Genomic DNA, 24,476 nt, shown 5'->3' on the forward strand with positions numbered 1-24,476 from the left:
GATAAAAGAGATATATATAAAACTTATAAATGACTAATTTTGTAAAGCTGGATATCACCCGATTGCTAGTTATCTAGGAAGATTTTCTTTACACTAAAATAAGATCTGTAATTTTCTTTCAAGAATAAAAGTAATAAAAAGCCTTAAAAGTCAGGCTGTAAGCTAAAGACTGAACTGTCTGATCTGATGCCTGAAGTGGCTTGGACACATCTGTATCTTATGGAGACATACCAAAACATAGAGTCTTAGCTTGTAGATAAAATATGGGGGCTGAAGAAAATGAGGCTTTGAATTCTTTTTTAGAAAGAAGCATCTAGGAGTCTGTAGACTTTTACAATGAAACTGAATAATGTGAATTTCAAATTTTTGCTAAAATGAATAAAAAGAATAAAAGTTAAGAGTAAATGTTGTATTTGCTTGAAGTCTTTGGAATGGTACTAAGGGATTTCTATAATAATGTCATTTTTAAATTATCTGAAATTTATATTTAGTAAAGTATTTACATGTTAGTGTATAATTGACTGTTTGAAGCATTATATGTTTCTGCTATCCATGCTCTAAGTCAGAACATTCCTGTCTCTCTATGAATGTTACTAGTACCTTTTCCTGTTAAATTCCCTTTTAGTAGCTAATGTGTCATTTGCAACTGGTTTCTATAACTATAATAATTCTATTCTACAGATATTATATAAATAGAATTATATGATATTTGTGTGTCTAATTTTCTTAACCAAAAATAATGAGTATCACAGTTTCCATATTGTATATGTCAATGATTTATTACTTGATATTCTAGCCTATGAATATTTGATAATAATTTTTAAAAGAATTATTAAATATTTGTTTCATGGTTGTGGTGGTTTATATCACAAATGCCACCGTAGTCTTGGACATCTGAGTACTTGGTTCCCAGTTGGTGGCGCTGTTTGTGGAGGCTGAGGACATGGAGAGGTTGAAAACAGGTGCCATCTCAGTTGCTCTCCACACTTTGGGTTGTTCAAAATCCGAGACCCAGCTTCTGCTCTAGCTCCATGCCCGCTACATATTACTGTGCTTCCTTGCTGTGTCAGACTTTTATCCCTCTGGAACCATTAGCCAATTAAACCCTTCCTTCTATAAGGTGCTTTAGTCATTTGTTTTACCACTGCAGTAGAAAAGAATAGCAAAAATAGCTGACATAATAAAATAGAAAGTTGGCTTAGAAATTGAAAGGGTAATATATATATTAAATTTCTATAAACTTATTTGCTAACTTTGAAAGGCAGAATTTAAAGCATTTTAAAATTAAGCTCAGGGAACATGAGTGGTTATAGCATTGCTGCCAGAACTTCATCCTTCTCTACCCCTGCCTGCCTGAGTGGAGTCAAGTGCCTTGAGTAGTTCCCTTGGGTAGCATGGACTGATCCACACCTTTATTAACTACTTCATAGCTTACAGGAGACTGTGCTTTGTGCTTGGGATTGCTATTTGTCTACTTCAGCAACTACCTTATATCAATGCTGAATATTATTACCCCCAAATGGTTATCTGTTTTCATTTTTTTTCTACTATACCCTGTATAGTTCACTGTTGTACTTTCCTTCCTCTCTCAGACCCTGCTTTCTTCCCTCCTTTCTGTCTGGAACTATTTTTTAGACGGTTTAGAGAAATTAGCCATTGTTTGATAAAGTGCAAATCAAGTTCTTGTTGTGTAGTAAGTGGAACTCTTATAGGTGACATGAAGTTGAACTTTTCTACCTTCATTGTTCGCTGGAAGTCTTTCTGCTTCCAGGTACATTCTAGCTACCAAGAAAGGGCAGAAAAATAACTCACCCAGCACCCAGGAACCAAGACTGTCCCTACAGGAGTTGCTCTTGTCTCATAGATCCATGAGTTCTAACCGTTTCCAGAGTCAACAGTCTTTCCATTAGTATGCTTGTTGCTCTGAGTGCTGATGGTGTTCTTTTCCTACCTATTCAATTGACCTGGGAGAAAGCTTTCCAACTATTCTCTTTCAAGGAAGTCTAAAAATTAAAACAAATGCAACTTAGCCTTTTTGTATGGGCCTTTTATTTTTCATTTAAACTGGCTGTGTAGACCAGCCTAGCCTCAGCCTCACGTTGCCTCTATAATACTGGTATTAAAGGTGTGTCACCATGTCCAGCTATAGCACAGTTCTTAACTGCTTTGATATTGCTGCTGCTGCTGCTGCATTTTTATGTAAGTAGATAAGTAAGTATGTAAATCTAGGGCCAATAAAATGGCTTAACAGGTAAAAGTGCTTATTCTGCACTCTAAGCTAAAACTTCACTAATGTGGTAAGTGTGCCATATTAAAGGACGATTTTCTATGTTCTTTGGGAGCTTTTTTTTCTGTTGGTAACAGCTCTTGTGTCTTTTTTTTTTTTCCTTTTTTTTATTATATGAAGGTTTATTATGTGAGCATGGGAGAGAAGGAAGGGGGAAGGAGGGGTACTCCAGAGAGAGACAGAGATAAGGAAAGAGCTTGTGTCTTTTCTTAATTGCCAGGTGCAGTCATTGGATTTTTAAAACTTACTGTGAACAATATGAGGCAATCAATCATATGTCAGTGAAATTTTTGCTTATTCTAAAAGGTGTCTAGGACATTGTCAGTTCGGGTATCATGTCATCTTAAATTTGGATATTGATGTTCCCTGGACTATTGTGGAGGTATGATCATGAAGTTTTTTTTAAGTACCACCCCTTGAGTCCAAGCTTAATATGTCTTAAGTATGATTTATCAAGTCCTTCACCATGTATATCCCAGGACTGTTAATTCTCATATTCAAAGCCATTTTTCCATTGATTTCTGTGAACTGGCAAGGTTCCTTGAGCAAAAGCAATTGTAAAAAGTTAGCTTTACCACTGGCTTTTTGCTCTCTGGACTTCAGTTCAGTGAGTCTTTGCTGTCTTTGTTCTCAAGAAAATTTAATTTTAAAAGAAATATAACTACTTAAGGTATCTTCACATCTTTGATCCAAATTATCTAGCTCACCATGTTGACAAAAAGAAATTAATACCTTCTCATTTTAATTGGCTTTTATATTTATAACTGTTTCAGTGTCTGCTCTGTGTTTATTTTCTGTGTGGATCTCTTTTGTAGCTTTTTTTCAAAATAATATTAATTTAACATTTCATAAGTTTTCCATGTAGGTACAAAGAAATTTACTTCATTCTTTTATTACTTTATTATTTTCCTTTCTTTCATTCTTTGGTGTTAATGGCAAAGAACTAACAACTTGAAACTAATTTTTAAAATTAATGCTCTAAGACAGAGCCACAATTATGTTTTTCTTAAAGGTTATGCACTTAAGTGCTTAGCAGTCAAAGATTTTCTCCCATTCTGTAGGCTTCTTTCACTCTACTGATAGTTTCCTCTGTCCCGTGAGTTGATTTACTAGGTAACTTCTTGTGTTGTTGAAGTCTTGTGCAGAAAGTCCTTGCCTAATACTACATCTTCGAGTGCATTTCCCATGCTTTCCCTAAAAGTTTCAGAGTTTCAACATCATGGAGTCTGTTATCTTCCTCCACCTTTATATGGTTTCTTTGGATCAAGCTTATGTGGCAGGCTTGCACAGCCAGGGCCTTTACCACTGAGCCATCTTATCAGACATGTGTGTCTTAACATTTGCTGCCTTCCAAGCACTGTTAATTGCTTTTAAATATGTTGTTGAAATACTGCTTATAAATCAGTCATAAATGGAGCAGACATTTTTATTGTTAAAGTACTAGCCTTGTAAAAGCATGTGTAACTTAATATGTTTCTTGTTTTTAGAATTTGTGAGATTTCCCCCTAGTTTGTTGGAAGATTATATATATTTATATTTGGAAGGTCCTATTTCTGGCCAAGGATTTTGTTAAATTTGGATTTCTCAGTCATGAGATAAGAGTTCTACAAACTTATGTGGCATTTTAACTTCAGTAGATGTTTTATTTCCATTGATAAACCATTAACCAATGATCAATGTTTTGACGTAATCATTGTGTGGTTATTAACTTGTTGAATATTATTGCCTAGTCTTAAAAAAAAAGAAGACAGACCCTGGGAAACTTTTCACCTCTTTCTCAGAGTATAAATTTAGTTATAAATGTCACTGGAGCAGCTTGATAGAGCGAGTATAGTATAGCCTGTCACAAGAGCATGCTTCTGTCTTAAATAATGTGTGGCACAGCTTGCCTTTGACAACACCAGCAGACGCCATGACAGCATTCTTCCAACTTACAAAACATTACTGGAAATGACCATTTACTTCCTGGTGTTTTTCCTTTTCCTTTTAAAGTTACATATACATAGTTGACAGATTTTTGTTGTGAATATATAAATAACAAATAGATCCATGGAGTAAGTACAAGTTTTCCATGACTTAAGAAATCCATTCTGTTCTCTCAAAGATAGTAATTAAGTGGTTTAATGAAGACCCCAATCCTTTTAAAACACAAATGTATTCACATGCAAATGTGTACATGCACACAGTTCATTTCACTAAAAAAAATGGGATCTTTCTGTGAATACTTAATAACTTTATCTTTGTTTGAGAACTCTAATGCATTCATATTGCCAGTACACTGTCCTTATTAAACATGATCATGTTGATGACATTAAGTTGTGTGCAACTTGACAGTCTTGTATCATATGGTGGGTGAGCATAATATCTCACGAGCCAGATTTCTTAAGGTTTAAGCTTCCACTTTATGTTTTTCTAACTCTATAATTTTGTTATTTATCTTTTCAGTTTTGTTTTTATAATAAAAGTATCATATTATGAAGGTGTTTTTCTGTTTTGAGCTATTGCTTGGTGTAGACTAAGGTACCCAATGTTACTCTAGCAAGGATATGAACATTAATTCTGTAACAGACTTCCAGGAGTTGATTACTTTAAAAGTTCATACATTTTGAAGATATAACTTCAAAATAACTGTTTACTAGATCATATTGTATGCTTTCTGAAAGAAATTTCACTTTATGTCCTGCCAATGTATAAATAAGTCATGTACATGTGTGTGTCTGTATATGTTGCTAGGGATCAATTTTTATTTGCTTTCATTTAAAATAAGAACTATAATCTTCCTTTTAAATATCAATTAATTGATGATATCTATTTTTCATTGGGATACCTAGTCCATTATCATTATCAGATATCTATCATTTAGTGAATGCAGTTTTTTCTAATTTTGATTGAGGATCAAATTTTTTATTCTTATTCAACTCGCTATCTTGTCAGTTATTTTTTCTTTCATTGTTCCCTGAGTGGCTACCCTAGAAATCAAAACACCAACTCTTTACTTACTAAAATCTACTATAAATTAGTGTTTTTCCTGGGATAGGGTAGAATCTTAGAATGTTTTAATTTGATTTGTATTTGTGTGTATTGCCATGCATTTAAACTTATATTTGATAGATATAATAAAAAATAAATTATTATTATTATTATTTTAGCAATTATGCTATTAATTTTAATTTTCCCCACTTAATCATCTTCTCTGGGGTTCTTCATTCTGCCCTGCATATTGTTTCAATCAGTAATCCTTTTCCTTTTAGAACTATGTCTGTACATGTGCATATATGTAACAACTAATGAAACAACAGGACCATGGATTTGAAAGTTACTTTCTTTTAATACCTACTAAAACTTTCTGTTGTTGTATCCTCTGGTGTTCCTTTTGAAAAGTCCAGCTATTCTTATTTTTAATCATTTTATGATACTGAATTTTTACTTTTTGTTGTTTTAATTTTCTTGGGGTTTTTGACCTGGGATTACAGGTGTACACCACCACACCCAATTCAATTGGTCTTTTTTAAAAAGTAACTATCTCTACTATCCATACTTATTGTTTTCTTGGTATTCATTCCAGTCTTCCCACATTTTACCTGCTTTTTAAAAACAATAGCAACAACAAACTGCACTTTCCTGTTATGTATTAGTTTGTGTACATGAGACACCATACATTTACACAATGCCTTATGTGTATGTACAGGCACACTAACACATTTTCTAGAAGATACAGAATCAGCTCTGCAACTTGAGCTCATTACCTCTAGTGGTTATTCATTTCTCTGTATGTCTAGATCTGTAACTAAAGCAATTGAAAATTCATTTTTGCCTTTGTAAAATGTGTACATAAGTGTCCTTTTTTTCAATACTCACAGGCAACATTTCAGATAGTTCCTGATTTGAGAAAATTGAAGTGCATAGTCTTCAGAATAAAAGGGACTCCATTAACAATGCATACCTCTGTCATGTTTAGACGTGAAGCCCAATATAATTAATATTGCCTTTGTAGCTTCATTTCAAGGCCAAAGATTAAAAAGACAATGTAAACTTGTGACTCTAAGAGCAGTGGTTCCTATGCTAGCTTCCTGAGCATTTCTGTTTGTTTGTTTACTATCCATGTACATGTTGTGTCTTCGTAGGCAGATATATGCAGCAGCGCCCCTGTGGAAGTCAGCACAGCCTTGTGACAGAGGTTCTCTCCTTCCACCCTTCTTTGTGTTCTGGAAATAAGCCTTGCATCACATAGCAGCAGTTACCTTCATGCACAGAGCCGTTTTAGCACCCTATGCTTCCTTAATATGTTTTATAAACCTGAGTCTCCTTATTCCATATCGAGGTTAACTGCTACATTCTTTTTTTTTTTCCCTTGGTTTTTCAAGACAGGGCTTGTTTGTGTAGTCTTGGCTGTCCTGGACTCACTTTGTAGACCAGGCTGACCTCAAACTCACAGCGATCCTCCTGCTTTTGCCTCCTGGGTGCTGGTATTAAAGGCGTGTGCCACCACTACCTGGCAACTGCTACATTCTTTTAAACTATTTATTTCTTCCTTCTTGGCCTCTGCTGTTTTCTAATGAAAAGTTAGCTGTATCATTGTCCTCTTATGGTTTCCTCTCCAGTCCTGGGTTCTTGGTGCCAGAATCTGTAGGGAGGAGGGTTCTTGCCACAAGATGCTGAGGACTTTTTTATTACCAAATATACAGATCTCTAACTGATTTTTTATTTTATTGAAAAAATTTTATTATATAATATAGGTGATCATGTTTCCTCTTTCCCCAGTTCCTCCCTACATCCTACCCACCTCCCTAGCCACCCAACTTTGTTATTCTCTCCTTCCCTCCCCCCTTTCTCTCTCTCTCTCTCTCTCTCTCTCTCTCTCTCTCTCTCTCTCTCTCTCTCTCTCTCTCTCTCCCTCTCCCTCTCCCTTTCCCTTCTCCTCCCCCTCCCCATCCCCCCCTCTCTCAAAATTAAAAGCAAATAATCAAAAGATAAATGTTTCTATTATTTGGAGAGGGGATGGAGATTTCTGAGACCGGGTTTCTCTATGTAGCCCTAGCTATCGTGAAATTCACTCTGTAGACCAGGATGGTCTTGAACTCAGAGCTCTGCCTGCCTCTGCCTAGTTACTTTTTTTCTTAAATATAATAAACACACACACATACACACACACACACACACACACACACACACACACACACACACAGAGGCAGTGAGTGGAAGAGGGAGGGAGGGAGGGAGAGAGAGAGTAAAATAATCATCAAAATGATTCTAAAGTTTGATTTTTTAAAAGGTTATGCATCTTATTTTGTATGCTTAGGGTTTTGACCACTTGATTTGTCTCTTAGAAAGTCTGGAAATTTTTGCTAGTTTTGAATATTTCCTTTAAGTATTTGTACTAGTCTCACAGAAAATAGTTTCTTCTGGCTTACATGGTTAATAGTTTTCTTAGAACAAGGAAAGATTATTTTAATGAGATCAGGTAGTGAGATGAATCAGAGCTGGGGGATTACTCTTACTTATAATCCTTAGTATCAATTCAAACTTCGGTGGCTTACCTGAGCCGGTCTCCCTTTGTGAATCACAAATGCCAGATGTGATGGAATGCTAAGATCCTCTTAACATCCAGTTTTTCTTGTTTTATAGTTCCCTTCCACAATACACATATTGCTTACGTTTAGGAAACGGAAAAATAAAGAACCAAATAAACAACTTTGTGTATTCTGGGTCACATTTTTTTGTTGGTACTATTTCCATATTTATTTTTAATCACTGTATTTTACTTACTATTTACAGAATACTTATGACCACTGTGTTTCATTCATCAATTAAGTTTTTGAGTTAGCCTACAAATTGATTGCTTTCATTATGGCATCTCATACATATAGGTTTGTACATTTTGTTCATACTCAACACGTTTCCCCACTGCCCACACTTGCTGAGCTTCTTTCCCCAAATAGTCTTACCTGCTGTCCTACTGTGCTCTTGCCACATGCGTGGCTACCCTGACTTTCTGGTAACTGCCTTGGTTAAGATTTGTATCTTCCTCTTCCAGGTCCTTCTCTATAACACACACGCACACTCACACGCACACCACATATAGAGTATTTGTATGAAAGGAAATGTGAGGTATTTGTCTGACTCTGCCTTATTCTACTCAGAACAGTGTCTGTAAATTCTAATCACTTTTCCATAAATTTATGTTTTCATTTTTTTATTACTGCTGAAAAATAACATGCTATCTATATACTGCATTTTCCTTAAAAGGTCATCTGTTGATGGGCATTCACACTAGCTCCATTTGTTAACACTTGTGGAAAGAGCAGCAATAAAATGTCATGTCCAAGTGTCTCTGTAGTCAGACTTAGGTTTTTTGGAGTGGCTTACCTGTGTTATAAGAGTTTTAGATTTTTTTTTTTTAGGCGCCTCTGTACTAACTTCCACAGTGGCTGGACTAGTTTAGAATCCCATGTGTTCTCTTTGTCTGCATCTTCACTTGCATTTGTATTCTCATCTTGATAATTTTAATATATCAACTACATCTAGAAATTCATTCATATTTCTTCTACTTTTTTAGTTGAGAGCAATATAGGTTTTTAAGGTATGTCTTAATGATTTTATGAATTTTTTGATATCTGTAGTAATGTTTGCATTTTCACCTATAATTTTATTAGTGTCTTTTCTTTTGACTAAAGCTTCAAAGAACTCTTTGCTTCACTGAGTCTTTACATTTATGTTCCCACTTCATTTATTTCTACCATAATTTTAATTATTTCTTCACATATGTTGATTCCCATTTATTTGATTTATTCTTCTTTTTCTAAGGTTCGAAGGTGTAACATTAAGTTGAGTATTTGGTAGCACTTTGAATTTTTTAATGTAGGCATTTGTAGCTATAAACTTTCTTCTTATGAACGCTTTTATTGCATCCCATAAGATTTGGTGTATTGTATTGGTTTGTTTGTTTGTTGTCACTTTGGTATAAACTATAGTCATCTAGGAAGAGAGAACATCATTTAAGGAGTTAACTCCATCACATTGGCCTGTGGGCAAGCCTTTGGTACATTTTTGTGATTAATGATTGATGTGGGAGAGCCTAGCACACTTTGGACAGTGTCATTCCTGGGGCATTGGTCCTAGGTTATATAAGAAGGCAGAGTGCATGTCCGAAGTAGTCCCTACTCTCCACACATGAGATCCACAAGAAGACTGTGCTACAACTGAGCAGTGGGTCTAAGTTCCACATCATACATGGTCCTTGATTGATGGCATTTAAAACGTTTTTTTTTTTAACTTTGAATATTCATTGACAATGAGAGAGATTAGCTCCTGGCAATACCCAGCCTATCTCAAAGAGGATGCTGAGCATCAAAGAACCTCCTGATGGAGAAGGCTTCAAATGTGGCAAACTAGCCACTGGGCCAAATGTCCTCATTTCTACCACAGACAGAATTCTGCCTAGGAAAAGGGCAAGCTTGGATGCAAGCAGAGTCGACAGCCAGACTCTGCCAAGACAGGGTAAGCAAGTCCTCAATAGTTCCTGCTTCACAAATATGTCTGTGAGATATATTGGGCCAGAAGGGTGAAGAAGATGCTCCAACATAATAGAAAGTTTTGGGTGATTATTCGGGTAGAAAACTGTCTCTGTCATCTTCTCATTTGGAAAGCTACTAACCTGTAATCCTATATATTCCTTCTCAAGTGTCTGATGGAGTTGAAGACCAGGTAGCTTAGTTTTACAATGACGCTTAGTTGTTTAGGGGTTGAGGTTTTTCATTCTAGATAGATGTTTTAAGTTGATAATGACAAGAGGTGATGGAGATTGATTTACATTCAGAATTTTAGATGCACCAAGATAGGAAAGATGTTTTCTTCAAGGCTGTCAAATATAAATATCCAAAACAATGTGAATGTAACATTTACATAATTCCTGATTGTGTCATAGTTCTTCTTGCTATAGGTAGTTTATTGTATATATACATAATAATATAAATATATATGTAAAAAATTAAAAATAAATGTAAAAAAAAAGGGAAGAAAGGAGACTGAGTAAGCCATGAGGGGAAGCTTGTAGGCAATATTCCTTCATGACTTCTGCTTCAGTTCTTACTTCCAGGTTCCTGCCTCAAGTTTTGCTTTGGTTTCCTTCAGTAGACTGTGACCTGGAATATATAAGCCAAATATATCCTTTACTCCCTAAATCGCTTTGGTCATGCTGTTTTACCATCATAGCAGGAACCCTGACTAAGATGGTTCTGTTCTCATTTTCCTTCTTGATTTGTTTGATTACAATCCCATCAATACCAGGAGGGTATTGTTCAATCTCCATGAGTTTGTGTGTGTTTAGTCATTTCTTTGCTGTTGATTTCTAGTTTTATCCCTTTGTCAGATAGGACATTATCAATTATTTCAGTTTCCCTGTATTTACTAAAGCTTGTTCTGTATCCTACTACAAGATAATTTTTAGTGGAATTTCCATGGACTGCTAAGAAGAGTATAATATTTTGATGGGATGTTCTAGAGATGCTTCTTAAGTACATTTAATTTATTGTGTTATTTAATTCAAATATTTCTCTGCTTAATTCTTTTCAGTATGATCTGTTTATTGGTGAAAGTGAGGGATTCAAACCACCACTATTATTGTCCTAGGGGTAATCTGTGATTTTTATCCAGAAATGTTTCTCTTATAAACTTAAATGTACTGGATTTTCATGTGTATGTGTTATAATATCATCTTGAATTATTGTTCTTTTTTATCAGTATGATACAACCTTTACCTTTTCTGAATAATTTTGGTTTGAAAAACCAAATTCTGCTTTTTCCAATATTATAACAATAATGCCCACTTTCTTCATAGTTTCATTTGCTTTAAATGATTTTCCCCTATTTTTGCCTAAGGTTGTTTTTCTTTGATAGTGAGGTGTTTCTTTTGATAAGGTTAATGAGACCATTGATACTTAACTTTGTTTTTGAAAGGACTCTATTAATGTCTGTCATTTCTATTATTTTGTAGCTTTTAGTATTTTCCCATTCCTTAATGGCCCAATATTTCTTCTAAAGTAAGATTTATTCTTTCCTATAATCTCAGGGATTTTTTTTTTCCTTCAATGCAAAGAATTCCTTTGGGTATTTTTTGGTTGTGCTGACTTAACAATCATGAATTCTTTTAGGTTGTGCTTATCATAGAAACTTCTTCATTCAGCTATAACACATAGCAATCTGGGTTGGTCCTTTGGTGCTTGGGATATATCATTCCATACTGTCCTGGCTCTTAGGGCTCCTGTCTTTGGATCTACTGTAATTCTGGCATGTTTGCCTCTGTCTGTAATTTGGTTCTTCTGTCCTGCAGTTTTGTCCTCTAGGCTTTGGATTTTAACTGGAATATATTAACTAGAATATGGCATGGGGTGGTTTGTTTCCTGTTGTCTGTTTGGTAGTATAATGCCTCCTGAATCATGGATGTCAGCTCATTTTCTCAATCTGCAAACTTTTCTTTCTTCTTCTCCTCCTCCTCCTCCTCCTCCTCCTCCTCCTTCATCTTCTTCTTTTGGTTTTTTCGAGACAAGGTGTCTCAGTAGCATTGGCTGTCCTGAACTCACTGTGTAGACCAGACTGCCCTTGCAAACTTTTCCTATGTGAACTTTATTGAATGTATTATTTATGCCTCTAGTCTGATGTTCTTCTCCTTGCCCATCCACATGATTTGTAAGTTTTGTCTTTTAATGGTGTTTCATTGATTTCATTTATTACCTTTATACATTGTTACTATTTTCTTGATAGATGTCTTGATGTTCTATCTTGTTCTCCATCACTAGTATTCTGTCTTCCAGGTGACTCATGGTAAAAGAGAGACTTTCTACTGTGCCGGGTTTGTGGCTGTCTCAGTTACTTGTCTATTTCTGTAAAGAGACAGTGTGACAAAAGCAATTTATAGAAGAAAAAGTTTATTGGGGCTTACAGTTTTCAGAGGATGAATTTTTGACCATCATGATGGAAGCATGGCATCAGGCATTTCAGTTCAGGTTTTTTTTTTTTCCAAAATTGTATCTCCTCTTTTTTGAATTCCTCTTTCGTATGTTGTATGGCTTCCTTATTCCACTTATCTCTTTATTTGTATTCCCTTTGAGTTTATTTAGGAGATGATTTGTTGCCTCTATGATTTTGCAAAACATTTTTATAATTACCCTTTTGACCTCTTTATCTGGGACTTCATCTGATTTGATCTTATTGGAATTAACTACTATGGAATTAGTATATTTTTAGAAGCATAATACTTCCTTGATTTTTTTCATGTTTCTAGCATTTATTTTATAGGTTTTGTTGTGCATCTGGAATTATTTAATTGATTGGATTTTTGTGTCCATTCTGTTCTTTCATTTGAATTATTTGTGACGTTGCAGTGGGACTAGCTGTAGTGCAGTAAGGAACATAGTGCAGAAGCTAAGCCTTCCGTCCATCGCACAGGTTACCGGCCACCATAACCTGCTCTACTCTTTTTTTTTTTTTCTTTTTTCTTTTTTCTTTTTTGGTTTTTCAAGACCTGTCTCTCTGTGTAGCCTTGGCTGTCCTGGACTTGCTTTGTAGACCAGGCTGGCCTCGAACTCACAGCAATCTGCCTGCTTCTGCCTCCTGAGTGCTGGGATTAAAGGTGTGTACCACCACACCCAGCTTGCCCTACTCTTAAACTAGAACATTAACTGCGTAGGCAACCACAGTTTCAGATATGCACGCTTTGTGAGTATTGTAGGAATCAGTTAAACAGTCATTTCATTTCAGTAACTTATTAGCAGGCCAAAGGAACAGGATAGAATTATATCCTGAGATATTGTTTATTAAGGGTAAGAGTAAAAGGAAGCAGGTTTAATGAGGGTAGGATTAGTGTTGCAGCAACTGAGAAAAGGTTAAGGGGGTTAAAATAGATGGAAAGGAGAAATTGGTGTCAACAGAAGTTAAAATGTTGGATAGTACCTATAGAGTTTACAGATTGTTAAACCTTTGGACAGTTACAATTCAAAAGAAAAAAGAAGGAAATGAAGTTTGAATCAGAAGGAAAAGATGTGAGTTGTGGGAGAATAGCAGCAAGTAAACTTTAGAGTGGGTGAGTAAACCACCAGAGTGATCATAGAATCTTACAGTGTGACATAATAACCAAAGCAAGACCATTAAGGGATGCTTATGCACAAGTGAAGTTAAAAACTAAAAACTAACCTAAAAGGACAAAGTGATTTAAAATGTCATCACACCACACAGTATTTCTTCCCCCAGAACGGTTTTGGATTCCTTCCCTCCCTGTATGTTTCATGTAGTAAAGTATTCTGAGGAGGGGGAGGTGCAGTTTTCAATTGTGGTTCGAACATGTAAAAGCAGATTTTTGAATTTGCAGTGCCCATTTTCTTTATATTGCATTTCTGGCACAGCTGAGGTCAGCAGTGTAGTTCTCAGTTCCTATGCTGCTCCAAGTGGAAGCAATTGGGAGCCTTTCAGGGTGCTGTGCAGGCCACAGTTCCGTGGCTACTGCCAAAGCCTCTACTGATCAGTACCCATAATAGACAGCCCTCTGCCCATGCCTCCACAGATCCTGGTTCCAGTTCTGCAACACATGTTGTGTGTGTGTTGGGGGGGGGGGTGCGGGAGTGTGGAAGTTCAAGGTGATGCTTCCTGTTCACCTCAGTACAGGCACATAGGAGTGTCACTCTTCAATTCCGGGCTCCATAGCCTGCATGGACCACCTGCCTTGCTGCCAATGTTGTATCCAGACCTTAGTAGTACCTCTGCAACTGTCGTTTCTCTGGCTGTTCAAGTGAGGGTAGGAAGAGGGGGCAGTGGAATCCCTTGTCTTGCACTTTCCAGTAACGCAAGCTAGAATATCTGCTTTAGATTCTTCAGCCTTGAGGCACACAAATGACATTGGCTTTGAATCTGATTGCCAGTGGTGAAGGGGGGATCCAACCCTTGGTCTGTCCAACTAATGTTCCTGCAGTGGGGACAAGGTATGGGGAGGATAGACAGACTTTCCTAGTAGTTCCCACTGACTTCACAAAAGTGCAGGTCCATGGCTCCTCCTTCCTGCTTCTCTGTGGAGCTATCACCCACCATAATAAATTTGTTTTCAGCTGTTTTCTCTGGCAGGGATAGAAAATGATGGAACTTCCAAACCACCATCTTACTTGGGAAGTCCTGAAACCCAGATTCTTGCTTCTTGAAATTCTCAGTGTTTTAGCATCACCAAACTCCAAGTTTTATGGGTTGTACCGTGAGAAGACCAACCTGTACTGCCAGCTACCAATGCTAGCCAGGAATTAGGAACTGCCTCAAAGAAAAACGTGAGGAGAGAATATCGTACTCAATTCAACACCAGGGTCTTTGTTTTTCATGGTCTTGAAGCCTTAGTTTTATTTCTCTACCTTCACATGGATCAGCTTTGTCTCCATAATGAACACCTGAGGTGGATTACTTTTGAAGCTCAGAGGGAAGTGTGTGAACATGTGTTTCAAACACCCCTGTTTCTGATAGCTTCTCCTCCCTGGAGTTCAGGTCCCTAGGTCTACTTTCTTTACACTCTGTTTCTTAGAACATTAGTCGCAGCTATCTGAAATACAGTCATGAGCCTCAACACACACACAGTTTTAAAGATTCAAAGATGTGGCATCTCCATGCTAGCTTAGTTCTGTAATGGTGCATACAGTTAACAACAGATGGAAATGGGCACATCTCATGTGCCAGCAGGAATATGGTCTCAAACTGGAAGCCAGTGTCTGCATATGGCCATGCTTAAGCTTTGTAACATTCTCCATAAAACTTAACAAGATTCTCACAAGAACGCCCTGGCCATTACAAGTACTTTCCCCAGTTAGCCCAAGAACCTCGTCCTATGCTCCACTTCTTAAGGGTTCCACACCATCTCCCTGGAAGTGGAGAGTAGCTTGCAGCACTTCCAACATGCCGTGGCAGCCCCTCCGGTGTTGTTCTAAAACTACTCTATTCCTGGAAGTAGATACACAGTTCTTACCACTTGTTTGTTTCATTATTCTTCCAGCTACACTTGTAAGCAGATTTTAAAAAGAGTAGATAATAGTTAAATGTTCATAAAATATGTACGTGAGGATAAGCCAACCATTTAATTCATAATAGTAGGTATATCATTGTGAATGAGTATTACTATCAAGTTGAGTGTTGTTGCCCTCTAGTGGAAGTTTTATTGAAGTACCCAGAAAGTCAGACTTGATAAAAGGTTCAGAAAAATGATTTATGATTCAAGTGCACAATAGGCTAGCTTTGAACCTAAGCTAGCTAACATGACTGCTTATACTCTAACTCAGAAGTTGGCAGACCTGCAGGACTGTAATAGAGCACAACTGTGTTTTAATTTACTTCTACAGAGCATTTATACATTATCTGTAGCAAGTTTCAACTCTAGAATAACAGAATTGAATGCCACAACCATGGCATATCTATGTGTGCTCACAAAGATTAAGGGATTCCATAGGAAACACTGGAAAATACAGTGGTGTCATAGATCCTACTCTTGAGAGCAAACATAGTCTAGTAATAAGTGTAAAGGAAAAATGAAGGACCTAAACAATAACAATTTTAAGGTGTATTACATGAAAAATTTAAAAACTGCTAAGATGAGAGAATTTTAAGGGGGTATTTTTATATAGTTTTGTAAAATTAAGTAGCCTATTCAAAGGACCAAGGGGATTGTGTTAACCTTATGAATAATTTTGAAATTTCTAGATAAAAATTTGACTAATATCAACAATTTGGGCAAAAATAGCTTTATGACTTTAATATACTAAGCAGAAGATACATCTTTACCTTGCACAAAAAATGTAGATATCAAATAATTTTAAAAGTTTTTAAAAGTTCTATTTAAAACAAAGGGGAGTGCTTCTGGCCTGGAAAAGGTCTATCTCAGAAGAATGCAGGGTGGGAAGCCTGAGAACATGTCCAGTCTGCATGACCAACCGACAAGGGAAGGACATTGGACTCGAGTCTTCTGTGTTCTGCTAGATCATGACAGTAGGCCAGAAAGCAGGGTGCATAGCCACTAGTGATTAAACTTCAGAGCATACCAGCATCATAAGATTAAACATGTGCAGCAAGTCCAAGGAAAGTGGATACTAAAGAAAGGAAAACTAGAAGAACCTGAAAGGGGCCTTATCACCCTGAAGAATGGAAGAGGGATTTGCTGCCACAACGTAACAGATGGACTCTGTGAAACAAGTACAGCCAAGTGTGAAACTGGCCATTATCAAAGCGACGTGTATGTGCATATTAAGTGTGTCACTGCTGAGAATAGCTAAGCCGGTTAGAAGCTAGATGGGAGGAAAGTGTCTAGAATACAACACAACACTAATAGAATGGAAATCTATTTCTATCTAATAGATAGGAAACAAAGAATGTTGTCAAATGCTGTACTGTCTAATAAGCTTCCAGAAAGAAAGAAAGATGTGCTATCTTTGAAGCCCTAATGGCTAGGAATAGGCACATCCTGAAGACCTCATCCTAAATAATGAAAGATTCTTTGCTTCTATGAGAAAATGTTTACATAATAAGTAAGTATTTCTAAGTGTAATGGTTAACACTGATTGTCAGCCTGACAGTATCTAGAATTGCCTAGAAGACAAATGTCTTGGCAGGTCTGTGAGGGAGTTTTTCTGCAGGTGTGCTGAGGTGGGAGCCCTAATTAGGTGAACAGTCTCATTGGCTGTAGTCCCAGAACTGAATGAAAAAGAAAAAGTAAGCTGAGCATTAGTATGCTTCTCTCTTGTTCTGTGGATGCGATGTGACCAGATGCCTCAAGTGCCTGTCACCATGACTTCACTTCCATGAAGTGTACCCTTGAACTGGGAGCCAAAATAAAACCTTCTGTCACAGCAGAAAGAGAAGTAAACTAAAGAAGCAATGTGTACATTTTCATTAAGAAATAAAATACATAGGTACATAACAACTTCAAATATCTTAAGGAAATTTAAAACTTAATAAGGAAATAAGTGTTATATCAAAATACTTCCTATGCAAGAATGATCATCATCATTATTTGACAATTTAACACCTGTATATGAAAGAAGAGAAATGGTCTGTGCAATCAATTTTGATCTGAAATTCTGTATTTAGTCCTTTCATCATCTAAGAGTGAAGATAAGATACTTTGTCATATATGTATGGAAACACAAAGTTATTTTCCTCAGCAGGGACACTATTAACATTTTTAACACATTTTTATTGAAAAATAAAATAATTCATATTACATCTCATTTTCTACCCCATCCCAACATCCTCCCATTCCTCCCTCCCTCCCACTTTCACCCCAATCCCCTTTCCTATGACTGTGACCGAGGGGCCTCCCCCTGAATATGGTGCTAGGGTATCAAGTCTCTTCTTGGTAGTCCGCTATCCTTCCTCTGAGTGCCATTGGGCCTCTCCCACAAAGGGACATGGCCAAATATGGGGCACCAGAGATCCTGTGAAAGTCAGTCCCCAGTCTCCACTTAACTGTGGAGAATGTTCTGTCCCATGGTTAGATCTGGGTAGGGGTTTGATGATGATTGCACGTTTTGTCCTTGGTTGGTGCCTTTGATCAAGCAGAACCCCTGGGCTCAGATCCACCCATCATAATGTTCCTCTTGTAGGTTTCTAGGACCCTCTGGATCCACCTACTTCCCTATCCCCTATATTTTTCTCACCTAGAGTCTCAATAGGATGTTCTCACCTCTATCCCACTTTCCTGGTAGGTGCAGACTTTCATGGGACCTCCCCCTTGGGCTAGTGTCCAGTTATAAGTGAGTATATAAATGGATTGAACTAGAAATGATCATAATGAGTGAGCTAACCCAGAAGCAGAGAGACTCAAATGGTATAGACACTATTAACATTTAGAGTGAGACCATCCCATTTGTTCCAGGACACATTGCCCAGGTCCTCTTCCATTTAATTTAAATTTACTCCAGTGACAATATTGACCACTAGAGGGAACCAGTAGACCTACTGCAATAGACACTTGAATGGTCACAATGTGCAAGGATTTCTGCATTAAAACAAAAGAGCAGTGTTGGGTGACTGTTCAGGCAGTAAACTATCTCAGTCATTTCTTCATTTTGGAAGCTGCTAACCTGCACTCTCGGTTCACTCAGATATTTTAGTTTTATCCCTTCTCAAGTCCCTCGTGGGTTTGAAGACCAGATAGTTTAGTCTTTCAATTAAGCTTAGTAGGTTAGAGGTTAAGATGTTTTTAGATCAGGATAGATGTTTTTAAGTTAATAGAGATGAGACATGATAGATATTAATCTCCATTCAGAAATTTAGACCCAACAAGATAGGAAAGATGTTTGCTCAAGTTTGCCAAATACAAATAGCCAAATAACTATGAATGTAACATTTATATAATTCCTGATTGTCTCATGGTTCTTCCTGCTGTATGTAGTTTATTTTACTCATGTATAATAATATAAATGTATATGTTTTAAAAGAAACAAATGTATATGTTTAAAAAGAAACTTTTAAATAAAAAAACACAAAGGAGTGAGAAAGGACAAGGGCACCACAAGAACACCTACAGAATTGACTAATTGCTCCAATGGAGGTTCACAGAGACTGACCCACACATACCTATGTAACTGTTGTGCAGCTTGGTCTTCATGTGGGTCCCCTGACAACTGGAGGAGGGGCTGCCTCTCTGACTCTGTGGCCTGCCTTTGGATCCCTTTCCTCTAACTGGCCTGCCGAGTCTAGCCTCAGTATAAAAAGAAGCACCTAGTCCTAATGCATCTTGATATGCAAAGGCAGGTTAATATACTGAGAGGTCTCCCCATCTCTAAGGAGAACGGGTGGGAGAGGAGGGAAAAGGAGGTGAGAGGGACAGACAGGGTAAGCTGCAATCTGATATAAAGAAAATAAATTAATAAATGGGAAAAAGAACAAAGGAAGGATGTATCTTTTGAAATTGTAACTCATTAAATGCAAAGCAAAGTAAATAGAAACTATAGCCACCTCCATAGTCATAAATAGGAGGACTCATAAGTGCAGTCAGTGGTAAACCTCAAAAATTCAAAAGTCCCAAGTGTTTTAATTGTGAACTGCAAAATCAAAAAGCAAATGTGTCATAAGCACACCTTAGAGACACTAAAGGCTGTGTGCACGCCTTCTGACTTTATGTCCATCCGTGCCCTTGCCATTATTTCACAAGGTAGCACATTTCATAAAATGGCACCAGTACTTATTTGTAAAGTTCTTAGATTTTAACTAAGGGTTACCGAAAAAGTTCTTTTAACTAAGGACTGCTATCCTACCTCAGCATCACTCCAGTTCTACATTTTGTGCAAATCTATTCCAGGCTGAGCATTCCTTAGGTGGTGTAAGTATTAGAAAGATATTTTGTGGGCCATATTCATTCATCAAGTTATTTTTATCAATATTTGTATACTGTATCTCTTCTTGAAATAATGATTACTTGACACACTAGCCAGAAAAAAAGTAATGATTGAGAATTTAATTAATGACAAGTCTTGGTAATTAAAATAATTGCAGTAAAAAATAGTCAATATTAAAAAAGACCTATTTCAACAATGAAACTATACCTAGAGACAAAATAGAGAATAATTATTTCCCAAATCTGGGGAAAGAATTGACAGAGTTTTCACAGAGCACAAAATTGCTAAGGGAGAATGATTACATAAAGAGATATAAATGCAACATGGAAAAAAGCTCCTAGAACTTAAAAACAGACATTTGAATTCAAAATACAGAGAAGAAAAAGGAACAAGTGTCAGTGGTTTTGCTAAAAACTGTTGGTGTAAAGAAGTCACATCCAGGAAAAAAATCTCCTGCTAATACACCTTATAGAGAGATACCCTGTTTGTTGATAAGTAATGTAAATATAAACAAGAACTTCAGGTAATATTTTAAATTCTTAAATAATTCCATATGTTGTTCTCTCTGAAGTTTTTCACATATAAATCAAATAATGTGAATGACTCTGAAGCACTGGACCCAGAATATCAGATCTCCATAAAACAGATTATGCTTTTATTCTACTTGCATACAACAAATAGAAGGATGCTAGTCTCCTCTGTATGCACCCGGAAACTAATGTCCAGGGACAGAGGGACTGAATCTCTAGCTCGAGGAAGTGATGAGTTACAGAGAAATCACTACTCTTTCCCAGAAGATGCTCAAGAAATATTTGGCAAAGAAATGGTTTGATCTCTTTCTGGATTGGCTAATTCCTAGCTCAGAATAAAAGTCTATCCCAAACTAACATGGGGTGATAATAGACTAAATTAAGACACGAGGAGATTCAGTGTGACGGAGGCCTTACTGGGTCTTCTGTCATTGGATTCCCAGCGTGAGCAGAATGGGCTCTCTGATTAAGTTCTAGAGGAAGGTGGTAATTGATTATTCATATTAGAAAGCAGGAAACTTAAAGGTGGGTGTAGATTTCTTTGCTATAGTGTATGGTGTAAGTAGTACTTTTAGTTAGTTACTTGAAGGTTGAATATTTTATTTTTACATATTTTACATACAACATATTTTAGTCATATTCTTTCCTGCCCCTCTGATTCTTCCTCCTAGATCCTCCCTAGCCAATTACATGTTTAATTTCTCTTTCAATTTCTCTCCCTCCTCCCTCCCTCCCTCCCTCCCTCTCCCTCTCTCTCTCTTTCTCTCCCTCCCCCCAAACCCAAAGGTTAAAATAAACATAGCCAATAAGACAATGCCCAAACAAAATACACACACACACACACAAATAGAGTTGAATTTGTGGTGGCTATCTACTTCTGGGCATGGGGCCTGTAATATGGTTAATATACCTGTGACACGCAGTTATTTTTTTTTATTATTATTATTACTTGCTATAGTAAAAGCTCGTATTGCCTTCTCTTTTCTTTTAAAGCATTATTGATAGTATCGTGTGTGCATACATCCGTGAAGTTGAATGGCTGCTAATGGTGACAAGGACACATGTGTCTTTTTCCTCTTGCTCTGTAGGAGACTTATGACTCCAATCATGTATGCTGCCCGCGATGGTCATACTCAGGTTGTTGCTCTGCTGGTCGCTCATGGAGCAGAAGTTAACGCCCAGGATGAGAATGGTTATACTGTGAGAAATGCTTTTCAGTGTTGACTTCTATTCCTAAGACAGTGATACTTTGATATTATATCAGTAGCCTACATAAAGCGCTAGTTTTGTTTGGCTGACGTTTGCTGTCAGAGAGTTAAGAATGTTTTGTAAAAGGCTTGGGCTTGGGCTGTAATCACTGCTGGGAGAAAACACTGTGATAGCAACAGTTTAGAGAAAGGGGAGATCATTTGGCCCTTGATAACAGAAGCTGTATGTACAACAGAACCAGGGTTCTAGAAAACATACACAAATTCTTTCATAGAAAACATCTGGACTGGCAGATAAGTTCTTTATTCCGTGGCTTTACTTAACTGCGCAAAACAGTGTTTGGTTCTATAAAATCTGTAAAGTACAGCTGGAAATATGTTTACATTATATTGTGCAATGAGGAGATTGCATCACTCTGCTAATTATCTGTGCTCTCCTTTTTACTGTGCCATAAATACTGGTGAAAATATCTCTTATCTATCTCACATGCACTCCTTTTTAAACAGCCTGCTTTCCCACACTTTCAGGCCTTAACATGGGCAGCACGTCAGGGTCATAAAAATGTAATTCTGAAGTTGCTTGAACTTGGAGCTAATAAAATGCTACAGACCAAAGATGGCAGAACACCAAGCGAGATTGCGAAAAGAAATAAACATCTCGAGGTATATACCTGTGTACTTTCTGTGTTATCATATTATCGGGTAGAATGTTTATATTATTTGTCACAGTTCCTAAGTATAACAATAGCATTTTGGGTAATTATTAAATACTTGACTATGTTTTCTTTGCCAAGCAGGTAATAAAAATTGTATTTTTCTAGGATATTAATCTTTTAAATCAAAGCACTGATAGTACAGTCACCTAAAACGATATGAAAAGATAATAATGTCTTAATCTGCCCCTGGAAGTATACTACAATAGGCATAGACTGCTTTGAGATGTGCACTTGGGGTCTGTGTGTGTGATTTGTAGTTGTGCTAAATACTTGAACCCAGCTTAGCCATGTATTTCAAGTATTGCTTGTATTCAAGTATTGTTTAGTTTATAAATAATTTGTATAAAATGTTTCATATCATCTTGAAAATATTAATCACTATCCTTAGTTTTTTTAATTTCTGATTTTGTGTACTCTTACTATTCTTTTAGGTTAAGGAAGCATTTACTTGCTTTAACAAAAGGTTTCTCAGAATAAAGAATTATAAATTTATCTGGGTGGTGGTGACGCATGCCTATAATCTCAGAACTCAGGGGAGGCAGAGGCAGGTGGATCTCTGTGAGTTCAAGGCCAACCTGGTCTGCAGAGAGTTCCAGAATAGTCAAAGCTACACAGTGAAACCCTGTCTCAAAAAAACAAAACAAAACAAACTAATAAAGAGTTATAAATCTCTGAATCATCACCTTGTTAGAATTTTCTTTCTACATAGAAAAGGCCTAATGTGTGCCCTTTCATTTCAGTGTAGGGGATAATAATAATGTTAACTGTATCTAAATGACTTAGAACTTTTTTTCAGATCTCCAACTTTCTTTCTTTGACTCTGAATCCACTGGAACAAAAACTCCACCATCTGACCAAAGAGGAGACCATTTGTAAACTGTTGGCCACAGACTCTGACAAAGAAAAAGATCACATATTTAGGTAACATATTTGAGTTTAATAGAATGCATATAGGATGAATGTTTTATTACTTGTAGTAAAATAGGCAGGTTATTTAAGATAGCTGGTGTTTTAAACTTTAATAAGCATTTTAAAATGTCTGGATTTTAGATGCCTTGTTCTCCAGAAGTTTAGAAGAATTTTATTTAGTTGTTTTCTTAACTAACTCTGACTTTAATATACACTTTTAGTAAAAACCAAATTTTACTTTTAAGAGACTCAAGATTATATTTGTGTTTAAACTTTTTGGTGTTAGATTTTATTTTATAGCTCTTTTTAATCATCTCTCTGGTTTTATAAGCTAAGAATTTGAAAGAACAAATCCCTGAACCCTGTTGTTCAACACGTGGGTACAGAAAAAATCTCTAGTTCTTATGTTTATAGTTACCATCTAATTTATGTTTATTTCATTGAAAGAATTTCTTTTTGCGATATTTCATGACAAATAAGACTGATGAATATTTTAAATCTTATGAAAGATGAGCTGGATATCACCACCCATGTTTTCTCTTTCTTTGCTTAAGAAACTTTGTTTTGGGTTGGGAATGTAGTTCACTGCTTAGATTATGTGAAGCCCTGAGTTTAATTTTTCAGCTTTAGAAAGGACAGGAAGTAGGGTGATGGGGAGAGAAGGGTACAGAGACAGAACCTAGTTTATTCCTTTGAAGCAGCATTTAAATGTTCTGTGTAAACTTAAAAATATATTCTGCCTGGATTCATTCTTAAACATTCTCGTGCATGCTCTGAAATTGGCATGCACAATACTACTGTGTATGTGTAGTCTGGTCTGAAACTGACCTTGCTGTGGTATGTTATAGTCCGTATACAGCCTTTGGAGATCTGGAAATATTTTTACATGGTCTTGGACTTGAACATATGACAGACTTATTGAAGGTAAGATTTCATATAAAGCAGATTGAGTTTTATGTATGTGTGTTTATATTTAGCATAACATTATATTAGAATAAAATTGAATTTTATTCACAAGCAAGCCATTTATTTCTCCTTCATTTTTAGTCTACCCTGTTTTAAATTTATAATAAGCACTTTAAAACTTATTAACCTGGGATAAATGTGTATATATATTAATATTAATATTAGAATCTGTCTGGATTTCAAAACTTCTGTCTGGTACATCTGTACACACTTAAGCCCATGTTTACAGTTGTTGACTTTTGTGGGTGGACTACTAGAAGCATGATTTTGAACCAGAAAGTCCTATATCAGATATTTGCTTTGATTATTAACTGGAATATGCTACTCAAATACCATTTTTCCTTTGAGGACAAGTACTGGTTGTCGTGATGATTAGGTTAGATTATATACTAAGAACTGTGTGTGCTTTAAGCATGCAGTGTAGGGTTTGAGTAGATGGCAGTTGTTAGCAGGTAAGGATGCTGAAGCAAAGGACCTGTTTAAGGCAGAGTTTCCCGGAGTATGAACAT

At 36.5% G+C, this 24,476-nt stretch overlaps 1 protein-coding gene across 3 annotated transcripts in view; it reads left to right on the top strand.

The window, feature by feature from the left end:
• Asz1 (ankyrin repeat, SAM and basic leucine zipper domain containing 1) overlaps positions 1-24,476 on the top strand; it is a 45,148-nt gene that overhangs the window by 9,835 nt on the left and 10,837 nt on the right. For 2 of the 3 annotated variants that reach the window (XM_051151885.1, XM_051151884.1), the window contains exons 5-8: positions 21,257-21,368; positions 21,905-22,039; positions 22,889-23,013; positions 23,850-23,925. In XM_051151885.1, coding sequence (XP_051007842.1) covers positions 21,257-21,368; positions 21,905-22,039; positions 22,889-23,013; positions 23,850-23,925 — 448 coding nt within the window. Of the gene's footprint in view, positions 1-20,595; positions 20,694-21,256; positions 21,369-21,904; positions 22,040-22,888; positions 23,014-23,849; positions 23,926-24,476 lie in introns of those variants that run through there. The other variant, XM_051151886.1, reaches the window with a different exon arrangement.

Source organism: Acomys russatus, chromosome 10 (assembly GCF_903995435.1).
Source record: "Acomys russatus chromosome 10, mAcoRus1.1, whole genome shotgun sequence".
NCBI lineage: Eukaryota > Metazoa > Chordata > Mammalia > Rodentia > Muridae > Acomys > Acomys russatus.